General features: G+C 38.3%; 1 protein-coding gene and 1 long non-coding RNA gene across 6 annotated transcripts in view; one reads left to right on the top strand and one right to left on the bottom strand.

Annotated features, from left to right (window-relative positions):
- The window catches only part of MYPN (myopalladin), a 111,409-nt gene that overhangs the window by 34,975 nt on the left and 58,176 nt on the right, over window positions 1-18,258 (bottom strand). For 4 of the 5 annotated variants that reach the window (XM_074339508.1, XM_074339510.1, XM_074339511.1 and 1 more), the window contains 6 exons: window positions 17,104-17,218; window positions 15,396-15,467; window positions 7,967-8,108; window positions 6,175-6,198; window positions 3,496-3,612; window positions 2,263-2,635 (listed from right to left, as the gene is read on the bottom strand). In XM_074339508.1, the coding sequence (XP_074195609.1) occupies window positions 2,263-2,635; window positions 3,496-3,612; window positions 6,175-6,198; window positions 7,967-8,108; window positions 15,396-15,467; window positions 17,104-17,218 (843 nt within the window). The remainder of the gene's footprint in view (window positions 1-2,262; window positions 2,636-3,495; window positions 3,613-6,174; window positions 6,199-7,966; window positions 8,109-15,395; window positions 15,468-17,103; window positions 17,219-18,258) is intronic. The other variant, XM_074339509.1, reaches the window with a different exon arrangement.
- Window positions 1-18,258, top strand: part of LOC141572938 (uncharacterized) — an 82,784-nt gene that overhangs the window by 12,243 nt on the left and 52,283 nt on the right. The window lies entirely within an intron of this gene.

The following is an 18,258-nucleotide window of genomic DNA, read 5'->3' as shown; positions in this document are numbered from 1 at the left end:
TATCTATTGTTCATAGGAATGGCAAATTTGAAGGAACAAGCAGAAAACTGTACCGTCGAGAAGATTATTCAGAGAGTCAAAGTGTTTTAATGAAAAACCTAAAAGATTAAAACCAGTAAGATAAGGTTGTAGGCATGTGGATTCACAAAGTGTGTGTGTGTGTGTGTGTACACATGCACACGTACCTATACTAATACAAACCTATATATACATAATTAAGAGAAATGTAGAAAAGGGCAAAAACATTAAAGAATTGTGTAGTGCTGAGGACTGGATTTTTAGAGAGTGTCACTGCATAATTTAGTAGAAAGAATTTGTATAATTCACTGAGAGTCTCACGTGGCAGATACTGTTGGCTGACTACCTAATTTTCCCCTTTGTGAAATTACTAGATTTTATTCATGGGGGCAATGGGAATAAAGTGCAGCTAAAGATGACACTTACCAGCCTTCTTTACAGCTAATATAACATGTGATTAAGTTCTGGCCAATGAGATATAAGCAGAAGATTTTGGGTAAGACCTAAGGCTTCTTAAAAGGAATCTGCCATCAGGACTTCTACCCATTTGTCCTTCCTGCTGCTTGAAATGCAGATGTGATGACTAGACCATCAGCCATCTTGGACCATGAGGGGACTGGGAGAAGTGGCCAAGACTCTGAAGATGGCAGAGCAGAAAGATAGAAGACTGTGTTCTTAATGATTATGGAGCCACCAGGACAGCCCCAGACTGCCTATCTAATTCTTTTATTTGAGAGAAAAATAAACCTTCATGTGTTTAACCCACGTTTAATTTGGGTTTTCTGCATGAAGCTAAACCTAATCCTAACTGACATACCTAATAGCCCCTAGGGAAACAGTCCTTGGGTAAGAGGAGGCCCAACAAAGGAGGTAATTCCCAAGGAGATTGTTTTGGGTTACCTGTTCTCACAACTCCCTTCTCTGAGAACTGCCCCCACACATAGTTCTGATTTGATCCATTTGACCCTCCTTCCCTCCACACATAAATCCTCTGCATTTGACCAGGCTGGACCAGTTGGCATTTGGAATCGAGCTGCTGGGAATGATTTAGTTAGCAATGGAACTTGACACAGACCATGATGTAGAATGAGACATGCCATGATGGCCCAAATAAAAATTGATGAGTCTTCGAAGAAAGAAGTGTGGAGTGAATATGCAAAGTGGAAACAAGGAGGTTCTCAGGATAGACAGAGAGTGAGCAGCGGGCGGAGGCTGGACTAACCATATGGTCATAGCTCTGAACTTTCCAGTTCTCCTTCTGCATGCAGGGCCTGGCTCTTTTGTTTACCATTCCTGCTTAAATCCCTACAATAACCTTTTCCCCTCTTTTTACTTTAAGTGGGTTCCCATTTCCTGGGACTAGCAGAACTTTGAGGGGACAGAGACATTTCTGGATGTGACTTTCTAAGAAGCATGTTTCGTAACATTTAATTTTGTGTCCTTAATTTGGCCTTGTGTGGGAGTGAGAAGAATATAAAACTAAACAAGATGAATTGCTTGCAATGAACATCTTGTGGTCAGCACTGAGAAACACATGATGGGAGTGCTGATACTGCAGATTTTAATGTTGCTATTTCAAGGTTTATATAATTGTAAACATAATTTTCATCATTTTGATGTGTGGGTGAGACAGAACATGATAGTAGCATCGTGTTCTGTGTTTGCTTTGCTATGGATGAACATTAAACCTTGTAACATGTCTCTGATGGTGGCTCTATAGAGGGTGAGGGGAACAACCACATCAGGCTCCTGAGGTGAGTCTGAAAATCATGGCTTCTTCTTTCAACCCATTATATTTTAGAAAACCTGTGGTTGCTACAGTATACTTAGCCATAGCAAAGAACTATCTAAAACTATTAAATATCTTCTCCATAATGACTACGAAAGCTTAAGTTGAAGCAGAAATGGGAAATATAAAGATGAAATTACAGAGTATAGGGATTATTAGATGCGATAAAGGGCTTTGCAAGAAGAGTGTAGAAATGCTTTACCTGGAGCCCTCTACTGTTAGACAAACGTCTTTTTGAGCTAGTTTAGGTCTAACAGTTCTTGGAGGTAGAATATTAATAGTAAGGATGATAGTGATAGTACACTTATAAAGATGTAAGGGTGTATGGTTTGCAAAGCATTTAATGTGTATTTCCTCATTTTGTAATTCCCCTTTTCAGCTCCATAATTTTTAGGAAGGAAAGACTCAGAGAAGCTCACAGGCACTCTTGGTTATCCATTCTAATTTTTACTTACAGTTTGGGTTTGGCCAGGACTGGAGGGGGCTCTTTGACAGGTGAAGAAGGCTCAGGGATTTTTGTTGCCTGTCCATTGAATCTCTCCAGGAAAGAATCAGGCCTGGTCTGGTTGGTGGTCACCATGACACCCTCAGACGACACTTCACTTCCTTTATCATCTTCAGGCAGGTTGAAATGCACACGAAGCCCAATCCTCGAGCTGGACCGGGGCTCATTGTGATTCACCAAAACCCCTTCGAGTTTGGGTTTAGGGGGTGGTTCCACAGAAGGAGGCTCTGGGTTGGGTGGGGAAGGCTGTTGCTCGATAGCAGCCAGGTTGGTGGTGGAGTTGGCTGAGTGAAGAGACCCGTTATTTCTGAGGTATTCATTTCCTGAAAGGACAATAACCTGAGCTGTTAGTTTTACTCAAAGACTGAAACAGGGTTGTTACCACGAATTGGGGCATGTTTCAAACCAGGTAAATGTGCTAATGGGAAAATGCTTGTCAGAAACAGAGAACATAATCTGGAGGCATTAAAGAATGGTGAGAACAAGTGAATTTTACCAAACATTCAAAAAAGAATTAACATTCTTTTCAAACTATTCCAAAAAATTCAAGAGGAGGGGAGGATCCCAAGCTCTTTCTATAAGACCATCATTACTCTGATCTCCAAACCAGACAAAGACTTTACAAAACAAAACAAAACAAAACAGCAAGAAAAAAAGTATGGACTGATATCTCTGATGAACACAGATGCAAAATCCTCAACAAAATATTAGCAACCCAAATTGAGCAGTACATTAAAAAGATCATACACCACAATCAAGTGGGATTTATTCCTTGTATTCAAGGTTGCTTTAATATCTGCAAATCAATTAATGTAATACACCATATAAACAAAGTGAAAAATCATATGATTATATCAATAGATGCAGAAAAAGCATTTGACAAAATCCAGCATCCATTTATGATAAAAACTCGCAGCAAAGTGGGAACAGAGGGAACATATCTCAACATAATAAAGGTGATATATGATAAACCCACAACTAACATCATCCTCAAGTGGTCATAAATGCAATAAGAAATTGAAAATTGGATATTGTTCAAGAACACTTTCCTCAATATTTCAAATTTTCTTTAGGAGTGGCAAGTTAACTTCATGTGAAAAGCAGTAAGTAGGATAATACAAATTCTCCATACTCACATTCAAAGTCATAGTCTAAATTGTTACGGTATTTAAAGAGCCATTACCTCTTACATCTAGCTGTGCAATGCTTGACACTGTGCCGTATTTGTTGCTTGCAGTACATGTGAAGCACCCAGAGTCTTCTGCAAATACCTCAGCAATGACCAAAGTACAAATCTCCTCTAAATGCCAATAAAACAGAATGGTTACTGACTTAATTATGGAATTATGGAATTTACTGATATCAGATGCTAATACTATAAAGGTCAATATAAGAAGCTTGTTATATTGTTTGAAAATAATTCATCAAAACAATTATTTGATTGAATTGACTGACTAGCAGGCTAAATGAGTCAAAGGACATAGAAAAAATAACTCCATGTAGACAGACTATCAACAAGATAATTTTATGATAATATAATATATATTGTGGATTCTCAGATTATCCTCTATTTTTATGTCATCAGTCCAGATGATAAAAATAGAACTGAGAGACAATAAACTTAAAAATCACATAAACACATTAGGAATTAAAGCAAAAGGAGGTTTGTGTGAAATAAAAGGATTAATAAAAACATTTTTAAACCGGGTCTCTCACTATTTCTGTGGGGAACTTCTGCAATGAGATAATTTTAAAGGCAGTCCACAATTTTAAAAAACTGGATAATAAATATTTTGCTTCGACAATAGTAGTTAGCTAACAGAGTAACTTGAAATTCTGGGTGAAAGATGAATGAAATGCATTCTTTCCTTTGTAATACTATGGGGATTCTTATGGATAACTCCATGAACCCCCTTTAAATAACTACAGAAGTGATTCCCAGATAGAACTATATGCTTTTAGCTGAAAATTACTATCGTTAAATAGTCCTTGGCCGCTAATGAAGAGATGTCTGAGACAGTAGCATAAACCTCCAGTTACCACTCAGTAGACTTGACATTAAAAACAAAATTAATAAAAGCATAGTTGTATTAGGAGAAAGTTGGCATCTCAGTGTTTTATGGTAACTGAATTGAATTAGCTGGACAATCTCTAGGGAAACTGGATGGGAGGTCACAGCTGACAGCGTTGAGTACCTGCTTAATAACTACATCCTCCTTCTTATTAATAGAATCCTACTTTGTCCACCCTCCTTGGAGTGGTCATGTGCTTCAAGCCAAGCTCGCCTCTCCCCGCCTCAGGTGGTAAATCATGATCGGTCAGTTGTGCTAACTATGTCCTTGCTAAGTGGTGGCATGTAACACAATTCCAATCAATGAGATGTTAGGGAAGGTCTCCTGGGGCGTTTCTGGGAAAGTTTTCCTTGCTCTTAAAGGGGGAAAAAAGAGTGTTAGTCCCTATTTTTGCCTCTCGATATTGTCATCTGCATGTAGTATCTATAACTGTGGCAACCATTTCGGGTATATGAGTAGTACCGCCTAAGAGGATATACTCTGAAGATGACAGAATGGAAAACGGAACAAAGTCTTGATCTCTGAGATGTGAAATTAACCAGTCTCAAGATTGCCATTTCTAAGGGTGTCTTGCTATGTGAGAAAATATATTTTCTTATTGCTTAAGCCACTGTTAGTTAAGTCTTCTTCACTTGCTCCCCAAGGAATCCTAAATGGTGGAGAGCAAACTTTGGTTTGGATGCCACTCTGTCCTTTTTTCTGAGCCCTTGGCTTTAGGCTTCCTTCTCTATTCCCCTTCACATTCATTCTCTCCTCTTTCAGCAACCTGCTCTCAAAAAATGATACGATAAATTCATTCACACTACACTATACCTGCCTGATAAGATAAAATATTCTGTCTCCAAAGGGTACATGCATTATACAAGGTGGAAGGATGAACTCTCTGGCTGTGAGATTTCAGATCATGGAGCTGGGAAAAGCAGGGCGACTTGTTTTGGGCAAGGACTTCCCTTTTGAGTGACTCCAAAGTTATTTTGTGTATGCGACTGTCTAGTGAAAATACCTACTCTGGATGAAAGTTTCAAAAGCCTGAAGTATTTTCAGAGGGAAAAAATACTTCTCTGCTACAAGCAATGCAAGAATAAGACCACTCTGATCTCTACTGTGTATCCCGAAAGACCTAGAATAGGGCTGTGCAACATGGACGTGCAGTGTCGATTTCTGAAATGCTTTTCCGATCTGTTTTCAGAAGAGAGTTATAATGATGAAATTCCAAACCATCATTCATACCCCTGGGTACAAATACAATCTGATATTTCAGGGTGACCACAAAGAGAACATTCAGGTGTTTATGCTGTGATTTGTGAGTGACTTGTATTTTCTGGAGATGAGAGCTTCACTTACTTGTTACTTCCATGTCGTCTTAGTATCCTCCCAACCAAATCTAATACCATCACAGACATTTTATTGATTCTCCAAATTTCAGAATCTGATGCATAAGCCTTGAGACACATAAGCTGTGGAACTGGAATAGACCTACCATCACGGAAATTGCTCTGCCTAGTTTTGGGAGGTCATGAGTAGGGGCCAAGGAAAGAGGAAAAACATTCCTAAGAAACATTCCTCAATACCAACAACTGACTGCATTCATATTAGGTTTTGAATATGTGTTTCATATTTGCACATGGTTTCTTCCTTCCCTTCTCCTACAGTAATAGCCAGAGTCAGTTTGGAACTTCTTTCTTACACTTTATTTTTCACTTTTTCTTGAAACTAGTGTAATTTCAACATGGTTTATTATATATATCAAGTCACTGATCACATACTAATAAAGGTAAAATGATCTTTACCTGGCTCTGCCATGGATCGAGGTTCTAAAGGAAAAAAAAAATAGTCTGAGCATTTATTTCACTGAGAAGCTATATTTTCATCAAAAACTTCCTATAGAATTTCATAATCTCTTACATACTCATGAGTGATTTAATAAGGTTAATCTGTAAATGTTAAGTAAAATGACCTAAGCACCAATGACCTTGATGGGGACAGGATGGTTGTCACAGGAGGACAGCAAGAGAGCAGCTAACTAAATGATGTTGCAGTATCTTGAGACACACCTGGGTTCCACTTGAGACACATAAGCCTTGGGTGAGGAAAAGTTACTGCGTTACCTGGGATTCAGGAACAACTTGGCTTTTATTGGTACCCTTTGAGCCTTACCTGGAAAATAGTTTGTGAAGACTGAGCGATCATGCTTGGCTTTGTGATCTCACATCCTAATTAAATGTAGACTATACCTCCTGCTCTAAGGTTTCTAATAGCAAGAGCCTTTCTCCAGAGCAGGTTCTTTATCTTAAAATTCTTTGGCATTCCTGAAAGTTCTCACATGGTCCTGCATACAGAAGTTCAATTAATGTTTGAACTTAGTTACAATCTTCTATCTTGATAAAACTATTGAAGTGGTTTTTTCTCAGTTTAAATGGTATTCAGAATATATCATTGTTGCTGCTGCTGCTGATAAACTTGATATAGTTTGATTCATATACTGAGCCATGTGCTACTATTTTGTGACAGGCAGAAACAAATTAACAAAAAAAGCAATAAATTTCAATGTATTTTATGACTGAAATGGATCAAGGTGAAAGCACTGAAGGACAAGGAAAAAAGAATTAACCACTGGAATATATACATAATACTTACAATAAAAAAATAAAAATCTAATATTAAAAATGAGCAAAGGATATGAACAAGTAATTTAAAAATAAAGAACTACAAAAACCCAATAAATATGAAAAAAAATGTTCCAGCTCACATCTAATTAGCAAAGTGCAGATGAAAACAAGTGTTCCCATTTTGGGCCTATAAAATTAGTGAAGATTAAAATAAAAAATGTTTAGTCCTCATTGTTAGTGAAGGTATGAGACAAAAGGCATTCCCCCATATTGCTGGTTATAGTAGAATATCGCTAGGATAACATGTGTCCCATTTCAGCTGGGACAGACATGATTTATTTCTGGGGTCTCTATAATTATTAATAGCACCTTCTTTCTCTCCCCAAAGTATCCCAGATTGGATGATCAGTTATGTGATTATCCTAAATTTAGTTCAACCTTTTGGGATGGCATTTTGGCAGTGTATATTAAAAGCCTTAAAAAATGTGAATTAACAGCAGCAATTCTAGTACTTGAATTTATTCTATAGATATTCACAAAGATTTTCTCTCTTAACGTGAATTGAAGTGTAGTTTGTAATGGTAAAAATTTGTGAAAAATCTAAATGTTCAACATTAGGAAATTAAATAAATGTGAAATTGATTGTATTGATTTATTTTTAAAAGTAAGAAAAGCCTATATTTATTAACATGGAAAGATGTTCATGAAATGTTGAGTGAAAATATCATTTTACAAACGAGAAAATATGATTTATTTTTATTAAAAAAATATGTATCCATGGAAAAATTTTCAGAGAATATACATCAAAATATTAATGGGGTTTAGTTTGGCAGATTAAAATTACAAGTGATTTTTATTTTATCCTTTTAAAATTGTATTTTAATTGGTTGTTAAAAAGTTAGAAAGATAAATATATACAATACATTTATAAAAATTAATTAGCAGAAAAAATAATTTTAAAGCATTAACTTACTTTTCTGTAAAATTCTAAAATCTGGAGAATCTTCTATCAAGGTCCCTTCTCTATACCACTCAACTTTAGGAGATGGAGCTCCTTTTACTCTGCATTCAAAGACAACCAGCTGACCCTCAGAGGCTGATAAATTTTGTAACATCTATAATGAGAAGAATATTGTTAGAACCAAAAAGTACACATTTTTGAAATCTAGTTCCAGTGCTAAATTTTAGAAAAAGATATCATTGTCTCCATATTTGAAATTTCTCCAAACCTTCTACATCACCAGCAGTTTCAATTCTGTGGATGTACACTGAGTCTATTTTTAAAGATCAGGGATCAGATGATTCTGAGCCCAGAAGAAACATTTTCCTCACTATCGTCTTCCTTTTCCTTTCTGTTGCAGTGCCAGACAAGTTTATTACATATCAGGTAAAACAATTTGAGGGGTTCCAAAAATACTAATTTTTGGTAAAGTACTTCTGTTCTTAAATGCCTAAGTGGAGTTTGGTTTCCAGAAATAGTAACAATTTTAAAAATCTGCAGTGGGTATCTGCTAGGTGTATTCAGCATAAGAGTAATGTATCTTTCTACCCAAGAATGGCACTGTACAGTGAGGTGGAAAATCTCTCTGGCCCAAGTAACTATTTTCCTGGCTTTGCCTTGTTTACATTCTATTGTCCGGAAAATTGACTTTTGTTTTGCTATTTTGTTTTCCTTACGTGTTCTTTCCAGTATAGTCTCAATGATCTGTTGAGGGATATAAACAATGACAATCTTTATAAAAACATAGTCACACGTGGAGTCTTATGTCCTGGTAAAATATCTTGTAATTTTTTAAGGTATCATTAGATGCTTTTCCAATATTTCCACAAAATAAGGTTTACAAAAACCACTTTGAACTGTAAAATATCAGTGTATTCTATAACAGACTCTACGGGACAATGGAACTCACATTTTACTTTCACAACTAGTCTTTCACTCATGATTTGTGAGTTTAATGTCACACATTCATTTGTTTAGTACCTAGGTGCTTCATTTGCTTATGAAATGTTTCTTTGGCATGTGTGTGAGCATATTTTTGTTTTTAATTTTGGTCCAAAGATTATAAACACGGAAAGGTTATGATTAACTTCGTCCACAAGCTCTATTATTAGTACCAAATGCTGCAAGGCTTTCTATTACAGTTTTGGGATCTGCATTTAGGAAATATTGGCTCTTGCTTCAGAGAAGGGGATAGCCAGTAGTTTTTTTGCTTTTGTCATTCTCTCCTATAACTATTTTGTGGTTATTTACAGCTTTTGTCTGAACAATTTATGATATTTTGTACATGGCTGTATCATATTTATGGCTTTTGTCTAAGGAATACAGGGGTGGGTATAACCACATGGCTTTAGCTATAGTACTAGGAGACTTTTACCTCAGGGGGTGTGTGAGTTAATATTGTGACAGCCAGGGGGCATTATAGTTCAACATTGGTGTTTTGTTTCCTTTTGCGTTTCCAAATTTGTTTGCTGAAGTAATTCAGGTTGGGATTTGCACAGAGTGGTTTCTGAATTAATAAGAAACGATTTGATCAAAACCCTTTTTATTCCTTGTCTACCCAAAACAACATCTTCTAGTGACAAGAGTGGAATGCTGTCAGTAAGCAGGGAACATCATCAGTCTCGGGTGCTCCTGGCAAACTGGTGAATGTGGCCTCCACCCTGACATCTGAGCAAATTCTGTGTTAAAATGGCAGCTTTGGGGCTTATTGAATACTTTAATGGCAGTCAGATATCTCCCTGGAATTTTTTATTTATTTATTTGGGTAACTGTGTTTTTCCAGGACCCATCAGCTCCAAGTCAAGCCATTGTTTTCAATCTAATTATGGAGGGCAAAGTTCCCTGGCCCATGTGGGAATCGAACTGGTTACCTTGGTGTTATGAGCACTGCACTCTAACCGACTGAGCCAACTGACCGCCCCTCCCTGGAATTCATATATGTGTATAATGGAGTTCTGTTCCTTCTTGAGTCAAATAAATTAGAAAAACAAGCAAACAAAAAGGTAGTGATGGCAGAAGGAATTGAATAAATAAAATGTGGCACATTTTTAAAACGGATGTAAGCAGAATGAGGTCAGTTTATATGTTCTGGCACGGCTTGCCGTTCAGATATATGAAGCAATTCTCAATCTGCAGAGGTTACACCAAAGCCCTGCTTGCAAAAGGACTTCCTTGAGAGCATATGTTGCTCATAATTGAGACCAACACTATGGTTATTATTCACTTGACATTGACAGACAAGACCTGTGTTCTATATGAGAGTTCAGCCAAGATACCTGAGATACTACAGTGTATGCAATGCGCCCGCTAAGTGGTATATGATGGAAGCTCATTCCAGTGTGACACATCACCAGTACTCAGTAAAGGAGGTGCCAAGGGTCATCTTACAAGCCACTTAGAAAAAGTCATAGCTTGAGGAACGATAATTGTTATTGCTGAAAACTATGCTTTTCTACAAAAGTCTTACGCAAAGGAACTGGCTCCCATTGCTGCACATCAGGGTCCAAACCGGTTACACTATTTGAACATAGTGTAGACGGTGCCATGTTCAACACAGTAGTAGGTCTCAGGCTGTTACTAGTGGCATCATGTGTACACTGTGTACAAACTTAATCATAATCATCTAGATTTCACTGAAGATGAATAAAACAAATGAAACATTCCCCAGCTGGCAAAGATTAAGTTAGCCTTAACTAGGAATTATGGATCTGGACTAAAGTCACTAAAACCAAATGTCTACAGCTTCCTGAGGTAAACAGTATCAAAGTGCAAATCTGGCTTGTGTGTCATCATCATACTGATCATTTGGGAAGACATTCTTGGTAGGGTGACTTGACAGCACCAAGCCTTGAGAAACACGTTTTCCATGGCCATTTGGCATTGGATTTTTTTCTCTATTCCTCCTAAGGGCACCCTGAAGCCACAAAATTATAAAACTGTTAGGGTGGTACAAAAGTAATTGAGGTTTTTGCAATTATTTTTAACCTTTTGAACTGCAATTACTTTTGCACCAACCTAATAATAATTCCTTCTTAGCTGAAATGGAAGTTATTCACCACAGAATAGATATTACTATGTGCTTGCTTTGTGCCAAGCACTGTGTCAAGTGCTGAGTTGAAAGGTTACAGTTCCTGTTTACTAGAGCTATACCCACAAATACAATGCAGGAGCATCCTTGGGAAAGGGTATCCTTTTATTGGTTAAAAGATGTCTGCTACAGGGATGGCTGGTTAGCTCAGTTGGTTAGAGTATGGTGCTGATAATACCAAGGTTGTGGGTTCGATCCCCTCATGGGCCACTGTGAGCTGCACCCTCCTTAAAAAAAAAAGGAAAGAAAGATGTCTGCTACAAGGTTTATTGTCATTTCATTCTTTTTTTAGTCCAGTGGATATTTTTGTACTTTGGAAGATGCTGCAAGTGAATGTGTATAATGCTTTAGGATGGAGTTGGATCAGAGCAGTTTTGTTTGTTGTTTTTTTATTTGGGGAATATTGGGGAACAGTGTGTTTCTCCAGGGCCCATCAGCTCCAAGCCGTTGTCCTTCAATCTAGTTGTGGAGGGCACAGCTCAGATCCAAGTACAGTCGCTGTTTTCATTCTTTAGTTGCAGGGGGCGCAGCCCACCATCCCATGTGGGAATTGAACCGGCAACTTGTGGAGAGCTCGTGCTCTAACCAACTGAGCCATCCGGCCGTCCCCAGAGCAATTTTTACGGATAAAGAAATGTTTAGGGGCTGGCCTCGTGGCTCAGGCGGTTGGAGCTTCGTGCTCCTAACTCTGAAGGCTGCCAGTTTGATTCCAACATGGGCTAGTGCGCTCTCAACCACAAGGTTGCCAGTTCAACTCCTCTGAATCCCACAAGGGATGGTGGGCTCTGCCCCCTGCAACTAAGATTGAACACGACACCTTGAGCTGAGCTGCCGCTGAGCTCCCAGATGGCTCAGTTGGTTGGAGCACGGGCTCTCAACCACAAGGTTGCCTGTTCGACTCCCACAAGGGATGGTGGGCTGTGCCCCCTGCAACTAGCAACGGCAACTGGACCTGGAGATAAGCTGTGCCCTCCACAACTAAGATTGAAAGAACAACAACTTGACTTGGAAAAAAGGCCTGGAAGTACACACTGTTCCCCAATAGCTGTTCCCCTTCTTCCCCAATAAAATCTTAAAAAAAAAAAAAGTTTAATTGAAGACCTTTTTCCTCCTTGGTTGTTGCGCGTACCCAGTACAATAACTGAGTCAGAAAAGTCTCTAGAATTGTTGGGTTGGGGAGAGGGGCTCATGTAATCTTCAGAAATCTGGATCCAGCCACAGGTCCAGTTATTTCAAGGTTTCCTGCCTCTGATATTATATAATGAAGAACTCTTCTTCAAATTCTCACTTCCCCTGCCCCCTTGCAGTCTTCAAATTACTGCTGAAGCAGCTGGAGCCAGGGCTGCTGCAGCCTTGAAAGCCCGCCAGAGCAGCTGCTGTTGGAGTGGGAGCAGTGATAGGAGTACGATTCTAATTTGATCATCTATTTCCCTTTGCAATCCAGAAATGCGAGTGCTGTTTTTTTAATCCCATAAACTGAGTGAAAGTGTTTTTAATACTGTGTAGAGGATGGAGGATAGTCTATCTCCATAAAATATTTTAAAACATAGGTAGCACCTATGAACAGAGCAGTAAACTAACAGGTGGAACCCCAGTCTTCTCTCAGACTCTACCACTGTTTTTCTGGGCAACCCTGCTTTTCATTTTAACTTTTCTTAAAAAAGAAGATAATACCAGTACTTCCCTATCGCCAAAGGAGTCACAAGGAGTTAAGTAAAACTCTGCTGTCTAATCATTGCTTTTTAAAAATTGGCTTCTTGCCATTACTATATTTGCAAATAAGCACTTTGTTGGTCAGTGCAGAGAGTGAGTCATGGGGGTTGAAAGGCCAGAAGTTCCTAAAGAAGCAAATAGAACAGGAATAACCTGAACAAACTTATGCAAATCATCAGTGATCGTGGCTCATGCCACGTGATTACCATCACCCGTGGCTGTGACTCAGAAATTTTCTAATGACACCGGCAGTGACTATGACCTCAATCCTGCCCTCACTGATGGAAATTAACGCAAGCACACGGCTGCTGATTAAGTCCCTCTGGAATCTGAGCCACAGCCTATCCTAGTGCCTTATGTCTGGACAATCCTGATCCCATTTATGGAGGCAAAAGCACACATCCTGAGGGCTGAGAAATCCTCAGCAGAGTTTGGGTCTCTGTACTAAGGACCGTTTTCCCACCATGGATAAAATGCATTGGGAGATTTATCTAACAAACAATATATACTAATGGTTAACTCATTTCCCCGTTTTTATTTATCAAAGGCATATATCTATCTGCCAATCAGAGCATCTAATTAGAAGGAGGTAATCAGAGTCAACACATAAAAGCAGCTAAACCTGTTTCTAACTAGTCCATGAAAATTAAATGTAAAGAATACGTGTTAAAGTCCTGTTGGACTTTTTGGAGTAATAAAAATGGCTTTGGACCTATTACCTTTATGGCCTTCTATCTTGATATTAGAGATAGCTTTCTAGGTGCTTGGGAGAGACGGAAAAGCAAACAGCTTTATTATGCTAAATGTTATACCAGAGATATATACCAGGTAATCCAAATGCAGGGAAGACAGAATCTAGGAAGTTTGAAAGTGAGTGGAGGGAGAAAAGGATGCCTCTCTGGTGTCTGGCTGAGTGGATGGTGGTGAGGAAGAGAAGAGAGGAGGAGACCAGTTGGGACTAGGTATAAGTTATTCTGTGGGTTATTTGCCTTTGAAGAGTCAGCACTGTCTCTAGGATGTGACAAATGGGCACGACAAATTAAAGTGTCCTGATTTCTGGGTCACTGAAGCCCTGTTTTAAGGCTGAGTGACTTAGCAGTGAAATAAGAGGCAATTACAAGTAGCTGTATCAGCTATATCTCACACCACTCACACACACAAACTCTCTCTCTCTCTCTCTCTCTCTCTCTCTCTCCCCCTCTCTCATAACTCTTCATCAGTCTTGTGTTTGCCAAGTCGCAGCATGTTGTTTTCCTACTTAAAGTCTTCGAAAATGCAAAGCTGAAATTCCAAAAGCAAGTTATAAGAAATGAACCTGAAAAATTGAGAGGCATCTTGTTTCACATGAGACTGTTTACCCAACTGGTATGGATATAGATGTGGATAAATATGTCTCACTGTAGACTCTGATTGCCTTTGGAAAACCATCTTGGATGAGCTGATATGATGGAACTCCCCTAAAATTGATGTTATCTCTGGAAGTTGTAGATTTAACTATTTCGTTAAGATCACTGCTCATTGGAAAAAATACCATGTTTACCATTTTGCTGTAAACCATGATTTCTCAGCCTCAGGACTCTGACAGTTTGGGCTGGGTAATTCTTCGTTGTGGGAGGCTGTCATCCTATGCATTACAGGATGTTTAGTAGCATCTCTGGATGCCCACAACACAACCTCCCAGTTGTGACAGTGCAAAAAGTCTCCAGACAGTGCCACATGTCCCTTGGGAGGCAAAATTAACCCTGACTGAAAACCACTGCTCTAAATTAAAGCATACTATTGAGAGGATATAATCTCTTTCGGCCTAAATTTGGTGTTCATACAAATAATAAACTATAAATCCAGGCATAGATTCCATCTGTGTGATCTTCATAATACCAAAAAAATCCAATGTGACTCAATTTTTTTACCTTTTAATTTTTTGCCTTGGGTAACATATGAATAAAGTCTATGTTATATAAGGGAAAGAACAATAGACTGAGAAGTATGGGGACAACTTGTTTCTAGTCTTGATTCTACCACTAACTAGTTCCATGAGGTTGGATAAACTGTTTAATCTCTCTGGCCCTTCCTTGTTTTTTTCACTTGTAAACAACAGTGCTTAAGTGAATTTTCCCGTTCAAAATACAAAGACTATGAGACTCAGAATTAATGCCACCACAACAGTTGATACCATGAAATAGAAAAATAGGACTCTTTGTCGTAGAGTGAAGCTTTACGTTAAGCCTCCTAACAACATTTAACTCCACCTCCTTGAGCACAAAAGACATTCTTTTGGTGCAACCCAATTCTTTTGAAAGTCCAGAGAAACTTTCGGAGTATCAACTGGCTAGAAACCTATTACCTGACCCCCAGGTGCGGGTATTATGTTGAAAAGCAACAGAATGGCTGTAGACATCAATGTGGTGAGCGGGGAAGACATAGATCTCATTACACAAACTGTTATTAGAAATCTGGTACTTCAAGTGACACAGTAACAACTACCAAAAAAAACCCCAAACACTATACTGTACTTACAAGAGACCAAAATCTTGGATCCTACAACTTTGGTTATGGTGTTGGGTTTAGAGCCATGACAGAAAGAAGTAATATTTTGATTACCTTTGTAAACACAGGAGCTGCAATGATAGGTTTTCCATCTAACCCTTGCAAATAATTGGTAGGGCTCTGACACTGTTAGAAGAGAACCAACAATAGATTTATTGTCACTAGGATTATTAGATAAATAGATGATAGATAGATATAACAAATCTACAGAATTTGATGTATGAAATTAATCTAAAACCAAAAGACTGACATTTTCTAAGTGTATGAATCACAGACTTCAAATTTTATACTAAATTGATTGTATTTCTTTCCAGGTCATGGTGGCTGTAAATAGATGCGACCCATCCCCATCCCCTCACATATAGAGCTATGTAATTAGCCCTAACCACCCTAAAGAGGTTTCATAGAACTCCTGAGGCTCTACAGATTACAGTTTGAAAACTGCTGGATTAGAACGAAAATGTGACCCCTCTGCATTATCAAATGGGTTAGATGAGTAACTTTAAATTTTAAAAAATGGTTTTAGATCAACAAATATATCAATCACACATTAGAAATGTTTACATTAGTATGATTTTATATTTTTAAAAGTATATGCCACACATATATATTCATATATATGCATAGAAAATACCAGGCACTATCTGCTAGAATCTATTAAAAAAAGGTACCTCTGAGGTGTGGGGCACAGGAGCAGAACCCTGACTAAAGTTTTTACTTAATATGCTTCTGTATTTTTTTAATGTTTTTACAATAAGCATGTATTCATGTCATCACGATCATCATCAACTTGAAAGATGAGAGCCCTTAATGTTTTCTAAAAAATAATTTCATGGTTGCTCTATCTTAGAAAGCAGAATTCTTTGCAGCTCCATGAAATGGAGTTTCATGATCTGCAGTGTCCTGGGCCAGTGTGAGAGCTGGCAGCTCATTGTATATGTAATCAGTGCCCTTCCTAAAGCTGCACCATCAGAGACTAACTTGTGAAGAGTTTCTTTTCTTATGAAACTTGCTTATGAAGCTAGAGAATATGTTCCAGAAGCAACAGGAACCACTGAAATACAAAGTGACTATCATGATCACGGAAGTGTATTGTGCAAGATCGTTAGGAAGGTGCAGCAGAGATGAACGCGATCACGCCATCCAAGATGGCCCCGGTCACAGGGCCTGCCTGTACAGTCCATGACACTTGTGTTTCACTTAGACTCTTGGTATTCTTTTTTAATTACAGTGACATTCAATGTTATTTTATATCAATTTCAGGTGTACAGCATAGTGATTAGACATTTCTATAATTTATGAAGTGATGCCCCCCCAATTAGTGTAGTACCCACCTGGCACTATACGTGTACATAGTTATGACAATATTATTGACTATATTCCCTATGCTGTATTTCACATCCCATGACTATTTTGCAACTACCAATTTGTACTTCTTAATCCTTTCACTTTTCTCACCCTGCCCCCCAACCCCTCTCTCACCTGGCAACCATCAGTTTGTTCTCTGTATCTATGAGTCTATTTCTGTTTTGTTTGTTTATTTTGTTCTTTAGATTCCACGTATAAGTGAGGTATTATGGTATTTGTGTTTCTCTGTCTGACTTATTTCGCTTAGCCTAATACCATCTAGGTCCATCCATGTTGTCACAAATGGTCAGATTTCATTCTTTTTTATTGCTGAGTAATACTCCACTATATTCTATATGTACCACATCTTCTTTATTCAATCATCTATTGTTTTACATCACTTAGACTCTTGTACCTGATGAATGGTTGACACACTAGGCTGGGCCAGCACATGCTGAGCTTGGGGCACTGCTGAAGGAATGGCTGCAGAAGTAGTGGGAGGAGATGACACGGCATTTGACTTCTGGATTCTGAGAAATGATTAACATATAGATTATAAAACAGACTGATCATTGTGAAAATTCTTTCAGCAAAGTTAGTAATGTTATCCCTGCTTACAGTTAGATGCAATAAAAATCTTCGATCAACAATATTCCACAAATGTTTACTGAGAGCTTCTTTGTCACACACTTTGTTAAATGTAAGCAGGAAGATGATAAGACTGCATTCCTGTCCTTGAGTTAGTTGCTTTTAGCAGAGCCGAGGACTTTAGCATATTCACAACTGAAATTAAAGACAAATGCTATAAGAGAGCATGTGCAGTAGATAATTTTTTGAGGTTCGTTTTATTGTTGCCTTCTGTATTTTCCCTCCCCCTCTCATTTCAAGTAAGAGGCCAGGCTTTGTAAATCTTTGCTTCTGGGATTTTGGCATGGCAGAAAGCAGAAATAGCCTGAGTCAATGAGTTATTCAAGTTTACACAGATTAAAGAAATTATTTGAAGGGCAAGAAAGGCAGGAAATATTCTTGAAAAGGCTGTACAAGGGAAATTATTTTAGTTTTGTTGTGGAGAAGAGAGAGAATCTGACAAGAGTAAGAACCATGGTCCAGAAGGGATGGCAACCCCTTTAGTTACATGGTCCCACTATTGCTAAAGGTATCAGTACCCAAGCATGTCAGGAAGCAACAAAGCACTGGACTTAAAGGGATCTTGAGGTCTGTGACGTGGGCTTTTCTCCCATAATCTATGGAGATAGATGACCGATGACAGAATGGGCTTCTCTTTTGTTTAGATGTCACCTCTGTCTGCCTTAGCTTTCTCATCTCAAAAATGGGAAATGGTAATTTTTCGCTCATAGGATTTTTGTGAGGGTTAAATAAGGTAATTCATATAAAATGCTTAAAGCAGTGTTTAATATCAAACACTATGTGTATCTATATATCCCAGGAATCTTTGCATAACTGTGGAAGGGGAATAAAGACACCTGATAATAACTGACTGAATTTTTTTCCAGCCAGACAAGATGGGGGGGTCTCAGAAACAGAATTATGTAGTATTACAGAGGCTATC

This window comes from Rhinolophus sinicus, linkage group LG07 (assembly GCF_036562045.2).
Source record: "Rhinolophus sinicus isolate RSC01 linkage group LG07, ASM3656204v1, whole genome shotgun sequence".
Classification (NCBI taxonomy): domain Eukaryota; kingdom Metazoa; phylum Chordata; class Mammalia; order Chiroptera; family Rhinolophidae; genus Rhinolophus; species Rhinolophus sinicus.
This window is presented reverse-complemented; position numbering and strand designations above follow the sequence as displayed.